The sequence below is a fragment of the Panthera pardus genome, unplaced genomic scaffold (genome assembly GCF_024362965.1).
Source record: "Panthera pardus isolate Hobbes unplaced genomic scaffold, ASM2436296v1 HiC_scaffold_22, whole genome shotgun sequence".
Classification (NCBI taxonomy): Eukaryota; Metazoa; Chordata; class Mammalia; order Carnivora; family Felidae; genus Panthera; species Panthera pardus.
In genome coordinates, this window is record NW_026526788.1 from 56,047,085 (window position 1) to 56,060,853 (window position 13,769).

General features: G+C 47.3%; 1 protein-coding gene across 11 annotated transcripts; it reads right to left on the minus strand.

The window, feature by feature from the left end:
- Nucleotides 1-1,376: 1,376 nt before the first annotated feature.
- MORN4 (MORN repeat containing 4) lies at nucleotides 1,377-13,009 on the minus strand. Of its 11 annotated transcripts, XM_053909797.1 has the most exons (8): nucleotides 12,896-13,009; nucleotides 11,898-11,990; nucleotides 8,886-9,224; nucleotides 5,652-5,823; nucleotides 5,322-5,419; nucleotides 3,723-3,837; nucleotides 3,003-3,112; nucleotides 1,377-2,755 (listed from the first exon to the last, which is right to left on the minus strand). In XM_053909797.1, the coding sequence occupies exons 5-8, from the start codon at nucleotides 5,386-5,388 to the stop codon at nucleotides 2,607-2,609; spliced, it is 441 nt and encodes a 146-aa protein (XP_053765772.1). In that variant the 5' UTR covers nucleotides 5,389-5,419; nucleotides 5,652-5,823; nucleotides 8,886-9,224; nucleotides 11,898-11,990; nucleotides 12,896-13,009; the 3' UTR covers nucleotides 1,377-2,606. The 11 variants fall into 11 exon arrangements, with proteins under 11 accessions (XP_053765772.1, XP_019314571.1, XP_053765776.1 ...); XM_019459026.2 differs by lacking the exon at nucleotides 8,886-9,224; XM_053909801.1 differs by lacking the exons at nucleotides 5,652-5,823; nucleotides 8,886-9,224 and adding an exon at nucleotides 7,901-7,966.
- Between the last annotated feature and the right edge of the window lie 760 nt (nucleotides 13,010-13,769).

The window sequence follows — 13,769 nt, forward strand, 5'->3', positions numbered from 1 at the left end:
CTTCACTGCTAAGCAAGCCTTAGGTTTCCTGCCTAGATGTCAAGAACCTTCCTAGAGGCGATTTAACTTTTTTTAAGTTTATTTATTTTTGAGAGGAGAGGAAGCGTGTGGTGGGGAGGGACAGAGAGGGGGGAGGGACAGAGAGCGGGGAGGGACAGAGGATCTGAAGCAGGCTCTGCACTCACAGCAGAGAGCCCAGATGTGGGGCTTGAACTCAGGAACCATGAGCCAAACTCAGGAACCTGAGATGAACTCTGACACTTAACTGACTGAGCCACCCAGACACCCTGAGGCAATTAAACTTGTCAAGGCCTTCTCAGCTTTGAGAGAGGCCTTAACAATACTCAGCAAACATAGGTATTAGATTAGCAGTGGCCTAGAGGAAAGGCTTAGTTGAAGTTTTGAGTGGGAGGCAGGAGGCAAAAAAGTTCAACTAAGATATTTAGAAACATGTAGCCCATTAATCAGAAAGGTTGCTTTCTCCAAAAATGTTTAACTTTTAGTGATACTTGACTAGTGGCAGTAAACCAGGGATGAATTTTTTAAAAATTACTCTGGCTGAAAAGAAAGGTAAACAGTTTCTTGTTTAGGACAGAGGCTAGAGGGAAGGTGTGAATCTTCAACTGAAATCCGCCATCTGGATGGTACTGAGGCTTGGGGCTTAGCACTTGGGCTCTTCTCACAGGCGAAGTCTGGCAGATCTGGGCTCAGCGGAGAATCTAGCTTAAGGAATGGGGCAAAAAATTAGGGCTCGGGAGGCTGGCTAGTACACTGGTAAAGCACTCAACCTCTGGGCTTAAATTAAGCAGGCCTGCATTTAAGTTCTTAGACCTGCCACTTATGGTCTGGGGACCTTGGACAGCTACTTCGCTGCCCAATCTGATCTGTGATTTGGGGATAGTAACAGTCCCTTTCTCTCCGGGCTACGTAAGATCGTGTGTGTAAAAGGGGTTAGCATGGCAGGTGAATGTTGCACATTAGCTCAGCTGGGGAAGGATTACTCTACTTGTTGCAGGAAAAGGGAAACCCCAGCAGGAGTTGACCTGCCTGAGGTAACCCAGCAGGTGTGACAATAACTGGTCTCAGGACGTGGGTACTCTTGATGCTCCGGGCAAGAGATACAGTAGAAAGTGATTTGGAAATCAGAAAGACTGAGAGACAAATCCCACTCAGTGCTGCCACTTCCTAGTTTGGGCAACCTGAGTCTGTCTGATTAAAAAAAAAAATGCCCCTACCCTGTAGAAGTCTTGAGAATTAGGTACTATGTAGTAAAGCGTGCAATGTCGGTACTAAGCCCCCATCTGTGATTAACTTTTAGAAACAGCAAATGGGTTGATTCATGAGGATGCAGAGCAAGAGTAAAGTGATGAAGTATAGGCAGTTCTGGTGATTTGTTTATTCGTCATAAACACTCGTTTCTACAGTACAACTCAGAGAATACACGGAGGCACACGGCTATAATTTCCACCACAGTCTGCTGTTGAGGAGACATTCAGTGTGAGGATAAGGGGCTGGGAGTGGGCTGGGCGTGTCTGGGTCACAGGATAATTGGGGGGCCTCCATGATGAACTACATAGGGATCCTATCGGTCAAGATCTGACCTCCCAGGCCTGATGGCCAAGCTCATGGTGGAAGAGTAAACAGTGGACCCAATGCAGGGAGCCAAATTCTCTTTTGGTTCACTGCAGTCCTAGAATGGGTCCAATTCTACCCAAACCCCAAGGGGTTGAGGTGGGTCTGACCTCCTAGTCCACTGGGAAGGGGCTGTGTCAGCCCAAGCCATCCCTAAGGATTCAATTACTCCGTGATAGGGCCTGAAATGGGCCAGGGATGTCTGCCCTTCACCCTGGAGTAACTAACAAGTACAAGTCCTAAAGTGACTCTTTACATCAGTGTCTTGACTATCCCCAAAAGGGATCCTGTCCCGTCTAAGAAAGGAGAGGCACAAATAGGGCATAGATTAGCTGCTGGAACTCAGGTAAGGAAGACAGCTTATAAAGTCAAGGGACAGGGAAACAGCACTCTTACCAAACCCTTCACAGGGGGAATAAGCAGACACAAATAGCAGTCTGATAAGACAAAGGGGGGGGGGCTGGAGCCATGAAGTTGACCAGCAGCAAATGGGGAGGAGGCGGGGGGACACGCAGAAAAGCTCTGGCTGTGGCTTTCACAGGACTGCTGAACTGCCTAAGCCACCCCTGCCTCTCTCCCTGTTTCTCCGGGGGGGGGGGGGGCACAAAGCACTAGCCCTAATTTGGGGCTGGGATCAACTGCCCCAAATACAGGCGGAACGAAGAGGCTCTGCCCCGCTTGGCAGGAAATCAAGGAGAGGCAGGTCTACACTGGGCAACCCAAGGTGTTAGGGACACAGAATACCAACAAGTGAGAGAAGGAAAGAGAACTGGTCACCCTGCTGTGGGCAGCGGGGCCCGAGTCCTCAGAATCCTGTGATGGAATCCCTGCCTGGCAGGTGTGGGGGCGTCCCAAGGCTTCTGCTCTCTGCGGGCATCCTCATGTCCTCTCACAGCCGGTACATCTGTTCACCTTGAGTGAGTAACGGGGCCTTTGCTTTACCCAGTACTTGTCAGCTGGCGCACGACGCCCCGTCAGGCAGTGAGATTTCTGGCGGACTTGGAGGCGCTCTGGGCCCGCTGCACGACTGCGGAACACTTCTCACGCCGCAGCAGCTTGTTGTTCTCAAACAGGCCTTCGTTGCGAGGTATTCCATGCGAACCATCGGGGAAAGTCAGCAGGCCTTGGAGGGGGACAGAGAAAATTCGGGATGGACGAGGGCGTTAGTGACTCAGGGAGCGGCCTGATGCCAAGCTGTGAGGAGGACTCACAGGTCTGCTCTGGAGCGCAGTCCGCGGGCTCGATGAATAGGAGTGAGGGCCCGGTCACTCTGGATCGCTGGACACCCATAAAAGCATTACAGCTGACAAGGTGTACCTCGCCCGTATGATGCTCCCCCCAGTCACCCGTCCTGGTGGGCTATGACTTACCAAAACCATCCACTCTGCCATTTTTAAATTCCCCTTCAAATGTCATGTTGTCATGTCGAATGAAGACTCCAACACCGTTAAACTTGCCCTGGGCGAACTCCCCCTCGTACCTGCAGAAACACGACACGTTAGCCTTTAGAGGGGTAGTGGGCAGTCCAGGTTAACTGCATGAAGCAGCTACCAATAAGTGTTGTTTATTTATTTATTTTGAGAGAGAGAGAGAGAGAGAGAGAGAGAGAGAGAGAATGAGCAAGGGTGGGACAGAGAGAGAGAGAAAGACAATTCTCAAGCAGGCTCCATGCTGTCAGTGTGGAGCCCGCTGTGGGACCCAATCTCATGAACCATGAGATCATGACCTGAGCCAAAACCAAGAGTCAGACACTCAACCAGCTGAGCCACCCAGGCGCCCAGTAAGTGTTCCTTATTAATGCCAAGGAGCAAGCTCCACCCTGCCCCCACTCGCCCCACTCCCAACCGGCAGAGACGGGCCAGAGAGCAAGTGTGATATGAGGCTCTAATTTCAAGGAGATAACAGAAGAGAATGGCAGTGGGGTGGAAGGTCGCTCAGCGACGCGCCATTTCAAATTTTAGATCTATTTATAAAGTAACTAATAAAAGAACTGCTTCCTCCTTGCCTGTTTTCAGAGGACCTGGGACATCTCAGGTCTGACCAGCTATTTATCACTATCAAAGCTGAGAAAGGAATGACCCAGTACTCGCCTTGAGCCATCTGAGAAGGTCAGTACCCCGAAGCCATTGAAGAGCCCATTCTCAAAATGACCCAGGTAGGTGCCGCCATCTGCAAACATCAGTTGACCAAAACCATGTCTGCGGCCTGAGCAAAGAGAAAGACAGTCGTCAGGTTGGGATGGGGCAGCTTCAGGGACCCCCCTCGCTGCCTAACATCTCTTGCCTTTTGTCACCCCACCCACAAAGGAAAGAAGAGAAGCAGTGACGCTGGCAGGGCAGAGAGCTACTACCCAGAGTCAGGCAGGAAAATCTGGCTCCCTGGACCTTCCCGTCTTGTCACAAATATCAGATTGGCAGCAGGTCTCTGTAGGTATGAATGATAAGAGGCCCTCTACTGTGTGTCACACACTCTTCTGAGCTCTTTGTGCTTATCATCTTATCTAATCCTCACGGCGTTAGGAGGTGGGCACAGTACTATTATTGTTCCCATTTCACAGATGCAGAAACCAAGGCTAGGGAGAAGCCAAATCACTTACTCGAGATCACAGAGCAGTTAAGTAGCAGAGCAAGAGAGCAAATGCGGCAGGCATCCTGGCCGGAGAGCCCTCGACACCTACTTATGCTGCCCTCTGAGGAAAACAAGTGCCCCTCTGCACCTCGAAGCCAGGGGGCCAACCTACCAGCCAGACTGGCGACGCTGGTTTGGGCTTGGTCAGGTCAGCAGGGCTGTGCTTACCCACTGACCTGACCAGAAAACAGCAAGATGCTGGAGGAGTAATCCTGTCCTCTAACAGAGTACGACGGAGCCCTTCTGGGGGACAGAGGGTGGCCGCTCTAAATGGCTGGAGCCGAGGGAACAGCAGGTGCTGGGGAGGCAGGGGAGAGGCACGGGGGTGTACTGAGACAAGGTCACACCCAGTTGCACAGTTTCTCCTCTCAAGGCTCAAGGATTCATCAGCTGCAGGGATCTAGCGTGAAAAGACGTGGGTGCGTGTCTGGAAACAGCCTGGATGTCTCTTCACTGACTGTGGGAAGTGAAGGCTCCTCTCATCGGGGTGGTTCCTGGCTTGATGGGACTGGACCCACGAGGCTTTTAAGTGGCCAGACTGTGTTTCTCAGGCTCTGAAGAATTTCACCATTCCTATGAATAGTTACTTCCGAATGTAATGAGCTGTCACAGGAAATTCAAGGCAATGGATGTCATTTGCTCTCAAGCGTCTGTGCTAATTTCTAGATCTTCCTTAACTTTTTAAGATGCACTAGAACCAAGTCATTACAATCAATTCTGCACTTTCTAATTTATGGGCACTTAAAATAATTCATTGTACTCTGCCTGGTACATAAGCATTTATAAAAACAATTCCCACATAATAACATTAAAGGGTAAAAGGATACTAAAACACTTTATATTCAGAACTGGAAAGATTTAACTCGTTGCTAGAGACTGGGCAAACAGCAGCATTTTATAATTCCTTTACTTAAGCCTAAAATCAAATAAAGGAAAGGCGCTCTTCAGATTAAATCCTGGACTTAGACATGAAGACTCATCCAGCTGGCTTCTATAGCTTTATTTGTTTGTCCTTTAGTCATATGAAGTATTCATCACTTGACCCCTAGGGGCCCTCTCACCTTCCTTCCACTCGCCGCGATATTCCTCCCCACTAGAGTAGGTGAAGGAACCTTTTGTGAGGGTCATGATGCCAGCTTATGGAAGAAAAGTATAAAAACTGCAAGGAACAAGCAGAGGAGAATAAGAGTCACAGGATGGCTGGAGGAAAGGCCAGCAAAGCAATTTTACAGATATATTCTATATACTTACCAGCCTGGTAAGTATATAGATATTACCGTAGATACATTTAACAAATATACCCACCTCTCCAAACCCCACCCGCAACCATCCCCTCTGTTCAAGCAGTCTTATCCTCCTACTGATCTTAAAAGTTATCAGCCAGGGGGCACCTGGATGGCTCAGTCAGTTAAGCCTCTGACTTCGGCTCAGGTCATGATCTCGCAGTTCATGAGTTCGAGCTTCACGTCGGGCTCTGTGCTGACAGCTCAGAGCCTGGAGCCTGCTTCGGATTCTGTGTCTCCCTCTCCCTCTCTGACCCTCCCGTGCTCTCTCTGTCAGGAACTGAATAAACATAAAAAAAAAAAAAAAATTAAAAAAAAAAGTTATCAGCCAGTTCCAATTTTCTATGACCTGGGATAGAAACTGAGGATTAATCTACAAATATTGGCTTGATACCTACTAGGTACTAGGTGTTTAGTTGATGTATAAAATATAGTCTCTTCCCTCAATGAGTTTGCAATCTAGTTGCTAAGGCTAATAACTGAACCACTGAACAAGACGAGAGATCATGTAATTAAGCATCAGACTGGATGGCAGAGATGAACAAAGACAAGATAGCATGGACCACAAACAAGCAGAGAAGAGGGCAAAGGGCAGCTGCAGATAGAGAAAAGCTGGGCAATGAACGCACAAGGAGCAATGATGCCTGTATGTTCGGTGGAAAAATATTAATGTGGGTTTTACTGCAGTTGAAGGTTTATTTAAGGAGTAACAAGAAACAAGTTTGTCTTAGGTACTCAGCCGAAATCTGAAAAAACCTTTCAGATTTCATCCAAACGCCCTCGTTTTATAGATGGAGAAACAGAAGCCCAGAGAAGTTATAAGCCAGTCTGTGCCCAAGCTGGAAGGAGTGCCCTGGCTTCCCCTGACTGCTGCTGGTTCTTTCTCTCTTGTATTGCATGCTCTGCTTTCAGGGCCAGGCTACCTTAAGGAGACCTTTGAAAGCTAGGCAGAAGAGTCTACAGCTAATAAGACAGGGGAAAGGGGAAGGTTCTGGGGGTTTGTGAACAGGGATGTTAATATGAAAGCGGCGCTCATGGAAAATGAATGTGGCAGCGGGAAGCAGGATGCTTCGGAGCAGCAAAAGCCTACAGCCAGAAAAGCTTGCAAGGCGGGAGATGTGCTAATTCAGTAGACTGTGAACATGAGCACAAATTACTCCCCCTCTGCTCATGCCCTTGTGATGTGACATGGCAGCACCTCCATTAACGGGCAGTTTGTTCCTCCACGCACTGGGTCTGGGTGGGTTCTATGACTTGCTCTGGCTAATGGAACGCGGACAAACGTGATACAGCAGAGGTCTGCAAAGCGCCTATACACTGGGCTTGCCTTCTCACTGCACTTGGAACTGTTCTGCCCCCATGTGGACAAGCCCGGGCTAGCTGGCCGGTGACAAGGGGTCACGTGGAGCTGTTGTACCAATTGACCACAGATGCAGGGTGAGCTCGGGCATGACCAGTGGAGCTGCTCTTGAGCCCAGCTCCAAATTAATGACCCACAGAATCACGGACAAAATACATGGTTGTTATTTTAAGCCATGGTGTGTTATTACCCAGAAAAAGCTAACTGATACACCCAGGTACAAGATCATAAGACCTGAACTAAGGGGATAACAGCATAATGGGAGCAGAAGGAAGGAATAACTAGGACAGTGAGGCTGGCTAGGTATGGCTTCACAGGTGTAGTAAAAGAATGCTTGTATTCGATTCAAAGATATCCAATAAGAAGGGGGTTAAGGCAAACCATAAGAGACTCTTAAATACAGAGAACAAACCAAGGGTTGCTGGAGGAGTGCTAGGTGGGGGATGGGCTAAATGGGTGATGGGCATTAAAGAGAGCACTTGTTGGGATGAGCACTGGGTGTTATATGTAAGTGATGAATCACTAAATTCTACTCCTGAAATCATTATTACACTCTGTGTTAACTAACTTGGATTTAAACAAAATTTAAAAATTAAAAAAAAAAAAGAAGGGGGTTAAGATAACCCAAAATATCATTAAATGCATAGACAAACAGAATCATCTGACATATTTTTTAAAAATGCAATCCCTAGTCCTTTTATAATTTCCTAGGTCTTTTTACTCACCTCATCTTTTCCAGATCTAAGCAATAAAACATTTTTGCAAGTGACTGTGACAATGCAGAGTCCTAGGCCCACAACCAGATCTACTGAATCAGATTTTGTAAGTGAGAGCCTGGGAATCTGCAGTTTCAACAAGCACATCGTTAGACTGTTAAACATTTGAAAGCATGGGAACTACTACTCTAATAAACAGCTATACTATGTGCGAAAGTTCCCTGACCTAGAAATCATCATTGAAAGGTCCCCTGTTATTAACAGTGAAGCTAGAGTCTGACCCTCAAGCATCTGATTGAGTTACGACAGGACAAGTGCACCCCTTCTTCACAACATGGGGGCCAGACCTGGAGGACCAAACAGGAGTGAGATTTTAAATCCCTACAGGCCTGGCGCCAATGGCTAGCTTCTTTCAAGTCCCAGAAAAGCTCAAATCACACACAACATTAAGGGTTGTATTGCTGTCTCCATTATGGAACATCAAGATGGGGTCGCCAAAAGTAGGTTCCACAGTACAAGAGGGATCTGGCACGTTTGATACTAAAATGCTTTAAATGTTCAACTTGGAGGGGCACCTGAGTAGCTCAGTTGGTTAAGCGTCTGACTTTGGCTCAGGTCATGATCTCGCGGTTTGTGACTTTGAGCCTTGCATTGGGCTCTGTGCTGACAGCTCAGAGTCTGGAGCCTGCTTCGGATTCTGTGTCTCCCTCTCTCTCTCTGCCCCTCCCCTGCTCATGCTCTGTCTCTGTCTCTCTCTCTCTCTTTCTCTCTCTCTCAAAAAATAAATAAACATTAAAGAAATTTTTTTGAAGATAAAAAATAAAAAAACAAACCAAAAACCAGACACCTAAACTCACACATTCACATCGACTGTAATGGAAATTTCTTTAAAGTCTCAGTATAAAAATGCTACCAACGTGATTCAAATAACATTTTGGAAAAAAAAAAAATCAGCCAATGTTGACTAATGAGGTGAAAACTCTAAGGTGAGGAAAAGTAAACTACAATTGCCACTCGTGTATTCTTTATCACCACCCTACGGGATATTTTAATTTTGGCCTCTGTCATGGTGCTTTTTGATACAGATGCCGCAAGCCCAGAAATGGTGTGATGTGCAAACAGCTGGGCCTGAACAGAGTGGGGCTCAGTGACATCTTCTGGGCCCTGGGCCTGTCTCAAAGCTCGCGTTTCTTCCCAGCTATGAGGACAGATGAGTTTTGAGAATCCCTTGCTCTCACCCAAACATGGAGCCGCATTTGTTTCTACCTCCTTAATGAGGCCAGCTTCGGAAGCTCTTCCAGTGATGTCTGGGAGCCCCTTCCACAGCGTCCCCAGGGATTTTCTCGCTGTTGCGGCGACTTGGGAGCTCCATGTCCAGGGTCTCTCACACAGCAGAAGATATCCCGAGACAGGGGCCATTTTCTTCGTGTGTTAAAGCCCCTCAAAACCTCTGGGGCTATCTTCTCTGAGAGATGACGCTGGTTCCTGGTGTGCCATCTCTGTCCCATCAACGTTCCACAAGGTCAGCATCCAATTTCAGGTCCACAAGCCTCTTGTTGTCAGCCCGGCATCAGTGTGCCTGGGGTAGAGGCCAGCATGACTGTGCTGCAAATACAACATTAATGAGAGGAAGAGAAGCAGTTTCCCACTGAAACTGCCAGAGGAAAACTTTCCAGTCCAGACAGGCTTTGATAACTACAGGCCGTCTTCAGCTCTTCCCAGAACTAGTGAGGTCAGCACGCTGAAAACGCAGCTTATGGCACAAAGCTGAAATATTTCATTCCTTCAAAACAAGTCAGAATCTTAAGGGCCATATCTTATAATAAATCTTATAACTAAACCACCGTTCCAAAACATAAAACACAAAATCATTATTCAGGCAGTAAGATGATAAGATAAAGGCATTTCCTTTTGATGTTTGGCAGCTGTTAACTTGTCTTCACTCAGAGGTCTGGAAGGAGTTCTTGTGGTGTCATGTGAGGAGTCAGTTTGACTGCCCAATGGCTCATGGGGAGAGAGAATCCCAAGCCAGCTCTGCACTGACAGCACAGAGCCCAGTGCGGAGCTCAAACCCACGAACTGGGAGATCATGACCTGAGCCAAAGTCAGATGCCTAACTGACTGAGCCATCCAGATGCCCCTATTTTTTTTTTTTTTTTTTATTTTAAGTAGGCTCCATGCCCAACGTGGGGCTTGAACTCAAGACCCTGAGATTAAGAGTTGCATGCTCTACCAACCGAGCCAGCCAGGCACCCCTGTTTGCTTTTTCTCAAGGCTACATGAAATTTCCACATAGTGGCATCCCACTCCTTTCAGATGGACCAGTAGAAGGTCCCTGAAAGAAAGTGAACAGTGTTTCTCCAGTTTGAAGAGAATCTTTGGACAAAGTATTAGCCGGCCACTCAAACTGTAAACTTTGCCACTCTTTTGGTATGCTGTTAGCTCTTAGGGAATAAAATTTTCCAGTGAAACTTGAGATCATCCTCTACCCAATGGGACAGGTTGTATTTTCCAAAGACGTTTGCAATCATATCTCCTGTATTACACGTTCTACAATTTGACCTTGCCACTGTTCCATGATAAAGATGGAATGTAACTCTTCTTCTCTGAATCTGGGCAGGCTTATGAATGCTTCAACTGACAGAACACGATGGAAGCAATGGTGTGTTCTAAGGTCAGATCAGAAAAGGTGATGCATCGGGCGCCTGGGTGGCTCAATGGGTTAAGTGTCTGACTCTTGTTCGTAGCTCACGTCAAGATCTCATGGTTTGTGGGATCAAGCCCTGAGTCGGGCTCTGCACAGACAGTTTGGAGCCTGCTTGGGATTCTCTCTCTCCCTCTCCCCCAATTTGTGCATGCTCACTCTCTCTCTCAAAATAAATAAAACTTAAGAAAAGAAAGAAAGAAAGAAAGAAAGAAAGAAAGAAAGAAAGAAAGAAAGAAAGAAAGAAAAGGTGATACATCTACCCTCTTGCTCAATGGGACACTTATGCTTAGAGACCCGAGCCACCACATGAGAAGTCTGACTACCTGGAGGCTAATGTGCTGCGAGGAAGCTAAGCCACAAAGAGCCACGTGTTGGTGCTCTAGTTGGCTGTTCTCAACTTTGAATCAGCCCAGCCCAGGCGCCAGCTGTGAGCAAAGGAGCCTTCAGATGATTCTAGCTCCCGGCCATTAAGTCAGCGTCCCATCTAAGGCATCATGGAGCAGAAGGAGGTCATCCCCATGATGCCCTGTACAAATTCCTGACTCACAGAACCTGTGAGCATCATATGGTTGTTTTAAGCAGCTAGATTTGGGGTAATATATTATATGGCTATATAGTAAGTGGAACATCATCTCTCCACGTAACCCTGCCACCATCATCTGTCATTTGTTTTTCAAAAATACATTTCCATTCCTTTTTTTACCTAGGGAGACAGAGCAAACTCCCTTCAACAGCTGGTCAAAATGACGCCCATCCCCAAGAACATAATCAGAAGTGCTAATTAAGGAAACACATGTAGACTCTATGGCCTCAGGCCATGGTTGAACACATTTGACTAGAAACTTCTACCTAGTCCAAATAATTGATACTGTCACCACCTGGGACAGTGTCGGGATCATTTAAAACTTCTGTAACTAGCCATGCTAAGTAATAGTCACTTTGCACATCCAACGACCCAAAAAGAAATCATGGTCATTGAGACAAATCTAGTTCAATACAGTATAGCCAGTGCTAATGAAGACTGAAAACCCAAAACTTTAATAAGCATGTAAACCAGTATTTGTGTCAGTTACCATAAAAAAGTCTTTTTAAAGAGAACAGGTGGCCTAGGAGTTTAGGCTTCAGCTATGCATATGGAATCTAGTCACAAAAGCAAGAAGATTCATGCCTCTAAACAGATACCCACGCTTTCTGCTCTTTTGATAGATGGGTTGCAAAGGATCAATCCAAACATTTATCTAAAAGAAAAGAACTATTTTGTCCCTGAAATGAATACACGATTGGTCTGCACAACAGACTACCTCCCTGCTATCTTTACTTTCTCTTGACCCTGACATTTCCAAATAGAACTTGGAGACAGGAATGTAACTTTTATTTGTATTCCATTTGTCTTTTTTCAGATTTTAGAAATCAAACTTGTTAAAAAAATACTTATGCATTCACAATAACTTGTGTCCAAATTCAGAGGATTAAAAACTAACTAACTAACTAACTAACTAACTAACATAAAAAGGAACAGATTTTCAGTTTAAGAATACTGTTTTGAGGCAGCCAGCTTTTCCCACATATACCTTTACATGGTTCCTCCAAAGCCTCCCCAGAGTATGAACGTCTTGTCAAAGTTTTCTTAATTATAAAGGAAGCAGTCTTAGGCTTTCAGAATCCTAAAGAAAAGAAGAGGAAGAGCTTGATGAACAAAACTCAGGCTTGTAAGAAACCTAGAACAAAAAGTCAAACATTCTTTTTTAAATGTTTTAAATGAGCTTGAAAAAACCGTTTTTTTCTTATAAGTCTGCAAGTCTTTTTACTATAAATCTCCCTTGAACTCGAGAAGTAAAAAAAAAATAAAAAAATAAATTAATAAAAATGTGTTGCTACTAGATAAAGGTCTTATTTCGGAAGACCGGTGTGGCGATTAGTTGGAGAAGAAAGTGGGAAGAACTGAAGATAGTAAAAAACGAAACAAAACAAAACAACCTGGGGGTGATAGGGACGGCCACGATACTATTCTGTTTTATGGAAAAGAAAATGCCTGGACCGGGTTTTAATAAAGCCGAGTTACGCCCGCGGATATCTAAGCAGTTTGGAGGTGCCACCCAGCAGGGGTGCCACCATGAATTGAGGCATCTCATTCCCCAAGCCTCGTTGTGTGGGACGTCTCTCCACCAGAATGTGAGAGGCGGACCCAGGGCAAACAAAGCCCTAGACCCAACTAACAACACTTCCTAGTCGATTTCCCACCCCGTTCTTGCATCCCAGCACCGATCCTTCCCTCTACCCGAGCTCTGCTCTCCCGCCTGGGCCAGGTCTCTGCTCACACTGGTCTGCCACCCACTCCGGACGCAGCCCCCACCCACCCGCTAAGCCGGGTACCGTGGGCTCTCTCGGACCTCGGCCCCAGCGGTAGAGACTGGAGGTCTGGGTTTGGCACCCTATGGACCCCACCCTCTGGTCAGCGCGTCCTGGGTGGAGTCACGATCCCCAGCCGGTTATCTCGGGATGGTCTTCTCAGTCCCTTCCTCACCGACCACATTCTCCTGGCCCCCTCCCTCCTGCGCTGCCAGCCAACCTGAGCTCCGCCTTTCGGGATGACAGTCACGCCCCGACGCGGGGATCCAGCTGCCGGGACCGCCGCTCCGCCGGGATCGCCCCTGCCACCTGCCTCTCCACCACCTCCACCAGCGCCTGCCCCACTTGACGCCGCCATCCCCGGCGGCCGCACTGGGCGCAGTTCCCGCTGCCCATTGGCTGTTACCTAGGCAACCGGGAGCAACGCCACTCTCCATTGGTCCGGCTCGACCTCTGCGCCATCTTTGTGCGGGGCGAAGTGTCTCTGGATCTCTGGACAAACATCCGAGAGAGGGGTGGGGCTGAACCCATGATCCCACCTTGGCCACCCTGGTGAAGACCTCAGGTCTTACCTACCCAGAGACAGCCTAGCCGAAATGTCACACACACAACACAACAAAACAAAACCTGAGTCAGAAGCAACAGTGACCACCCTCTCAAGGGGCTCCGATCCTGTGCGGACCTTCAGAGTTGTAAATGGCCCCTCCCTGGAGTTTAAGGGCAGAACCCAAATCTGGCTTTTGAGGTTCAGTTTTGTAAATGGTAACATGCTAGACTAGGCAACTGCAGTTGAATGAGCTTCAACCCTGTGCCAGCATTGTAATATCGGGACACTTCTGCATTCATTCGTTGTTAGGATTTGTGTTGTCATTACTCAGATCCTTTGTATTTAAAATATAGTGTTGGGGTGTCTGGGTGGCTCAGTCCTTAAGCTCAGACTCTTGATTTCGGCTTCAGGTCAGGATCTCAGACGATGAGATGGAGTCCCGCCTGTGACTCTGCGCTGAGAGCACGGATCCTGCTTGGAATTCTCCCCCCACCCCCCGGCTCTCTCTCTGTGCCCCCACCCTCAAAAAATAAATAAACATTAAAAA

What these genes read in the sequence shown, in the direction of transcription:
- MORN4 (XM_019459023.2), bottom strand. Translation starts at nt 9,038, where the DNA reads ATGGCCCCTGTCTCGGGATATCTTCTGCTGTGTGAGAGACCCTGGACA. An exon ending in ACCTTCTCAGATGGCTCAAG is followed by an intron (nt 3,113 to 3,722) that starts GCGAGTACTGGG and finishes GTGTTTCTGCAG; the next exon opens with GTACGAGGGGGAGTTCGCCC. An exon ending in TGGCAGAGTGGATGGTTTTG is followed by an intron (nt 2,756 to 3,002) that starts GTAAGTCATAGC and finishes TCCCCCTCCAAG; the next exon opens with GCCTGCTGACTTTCCCCGAT.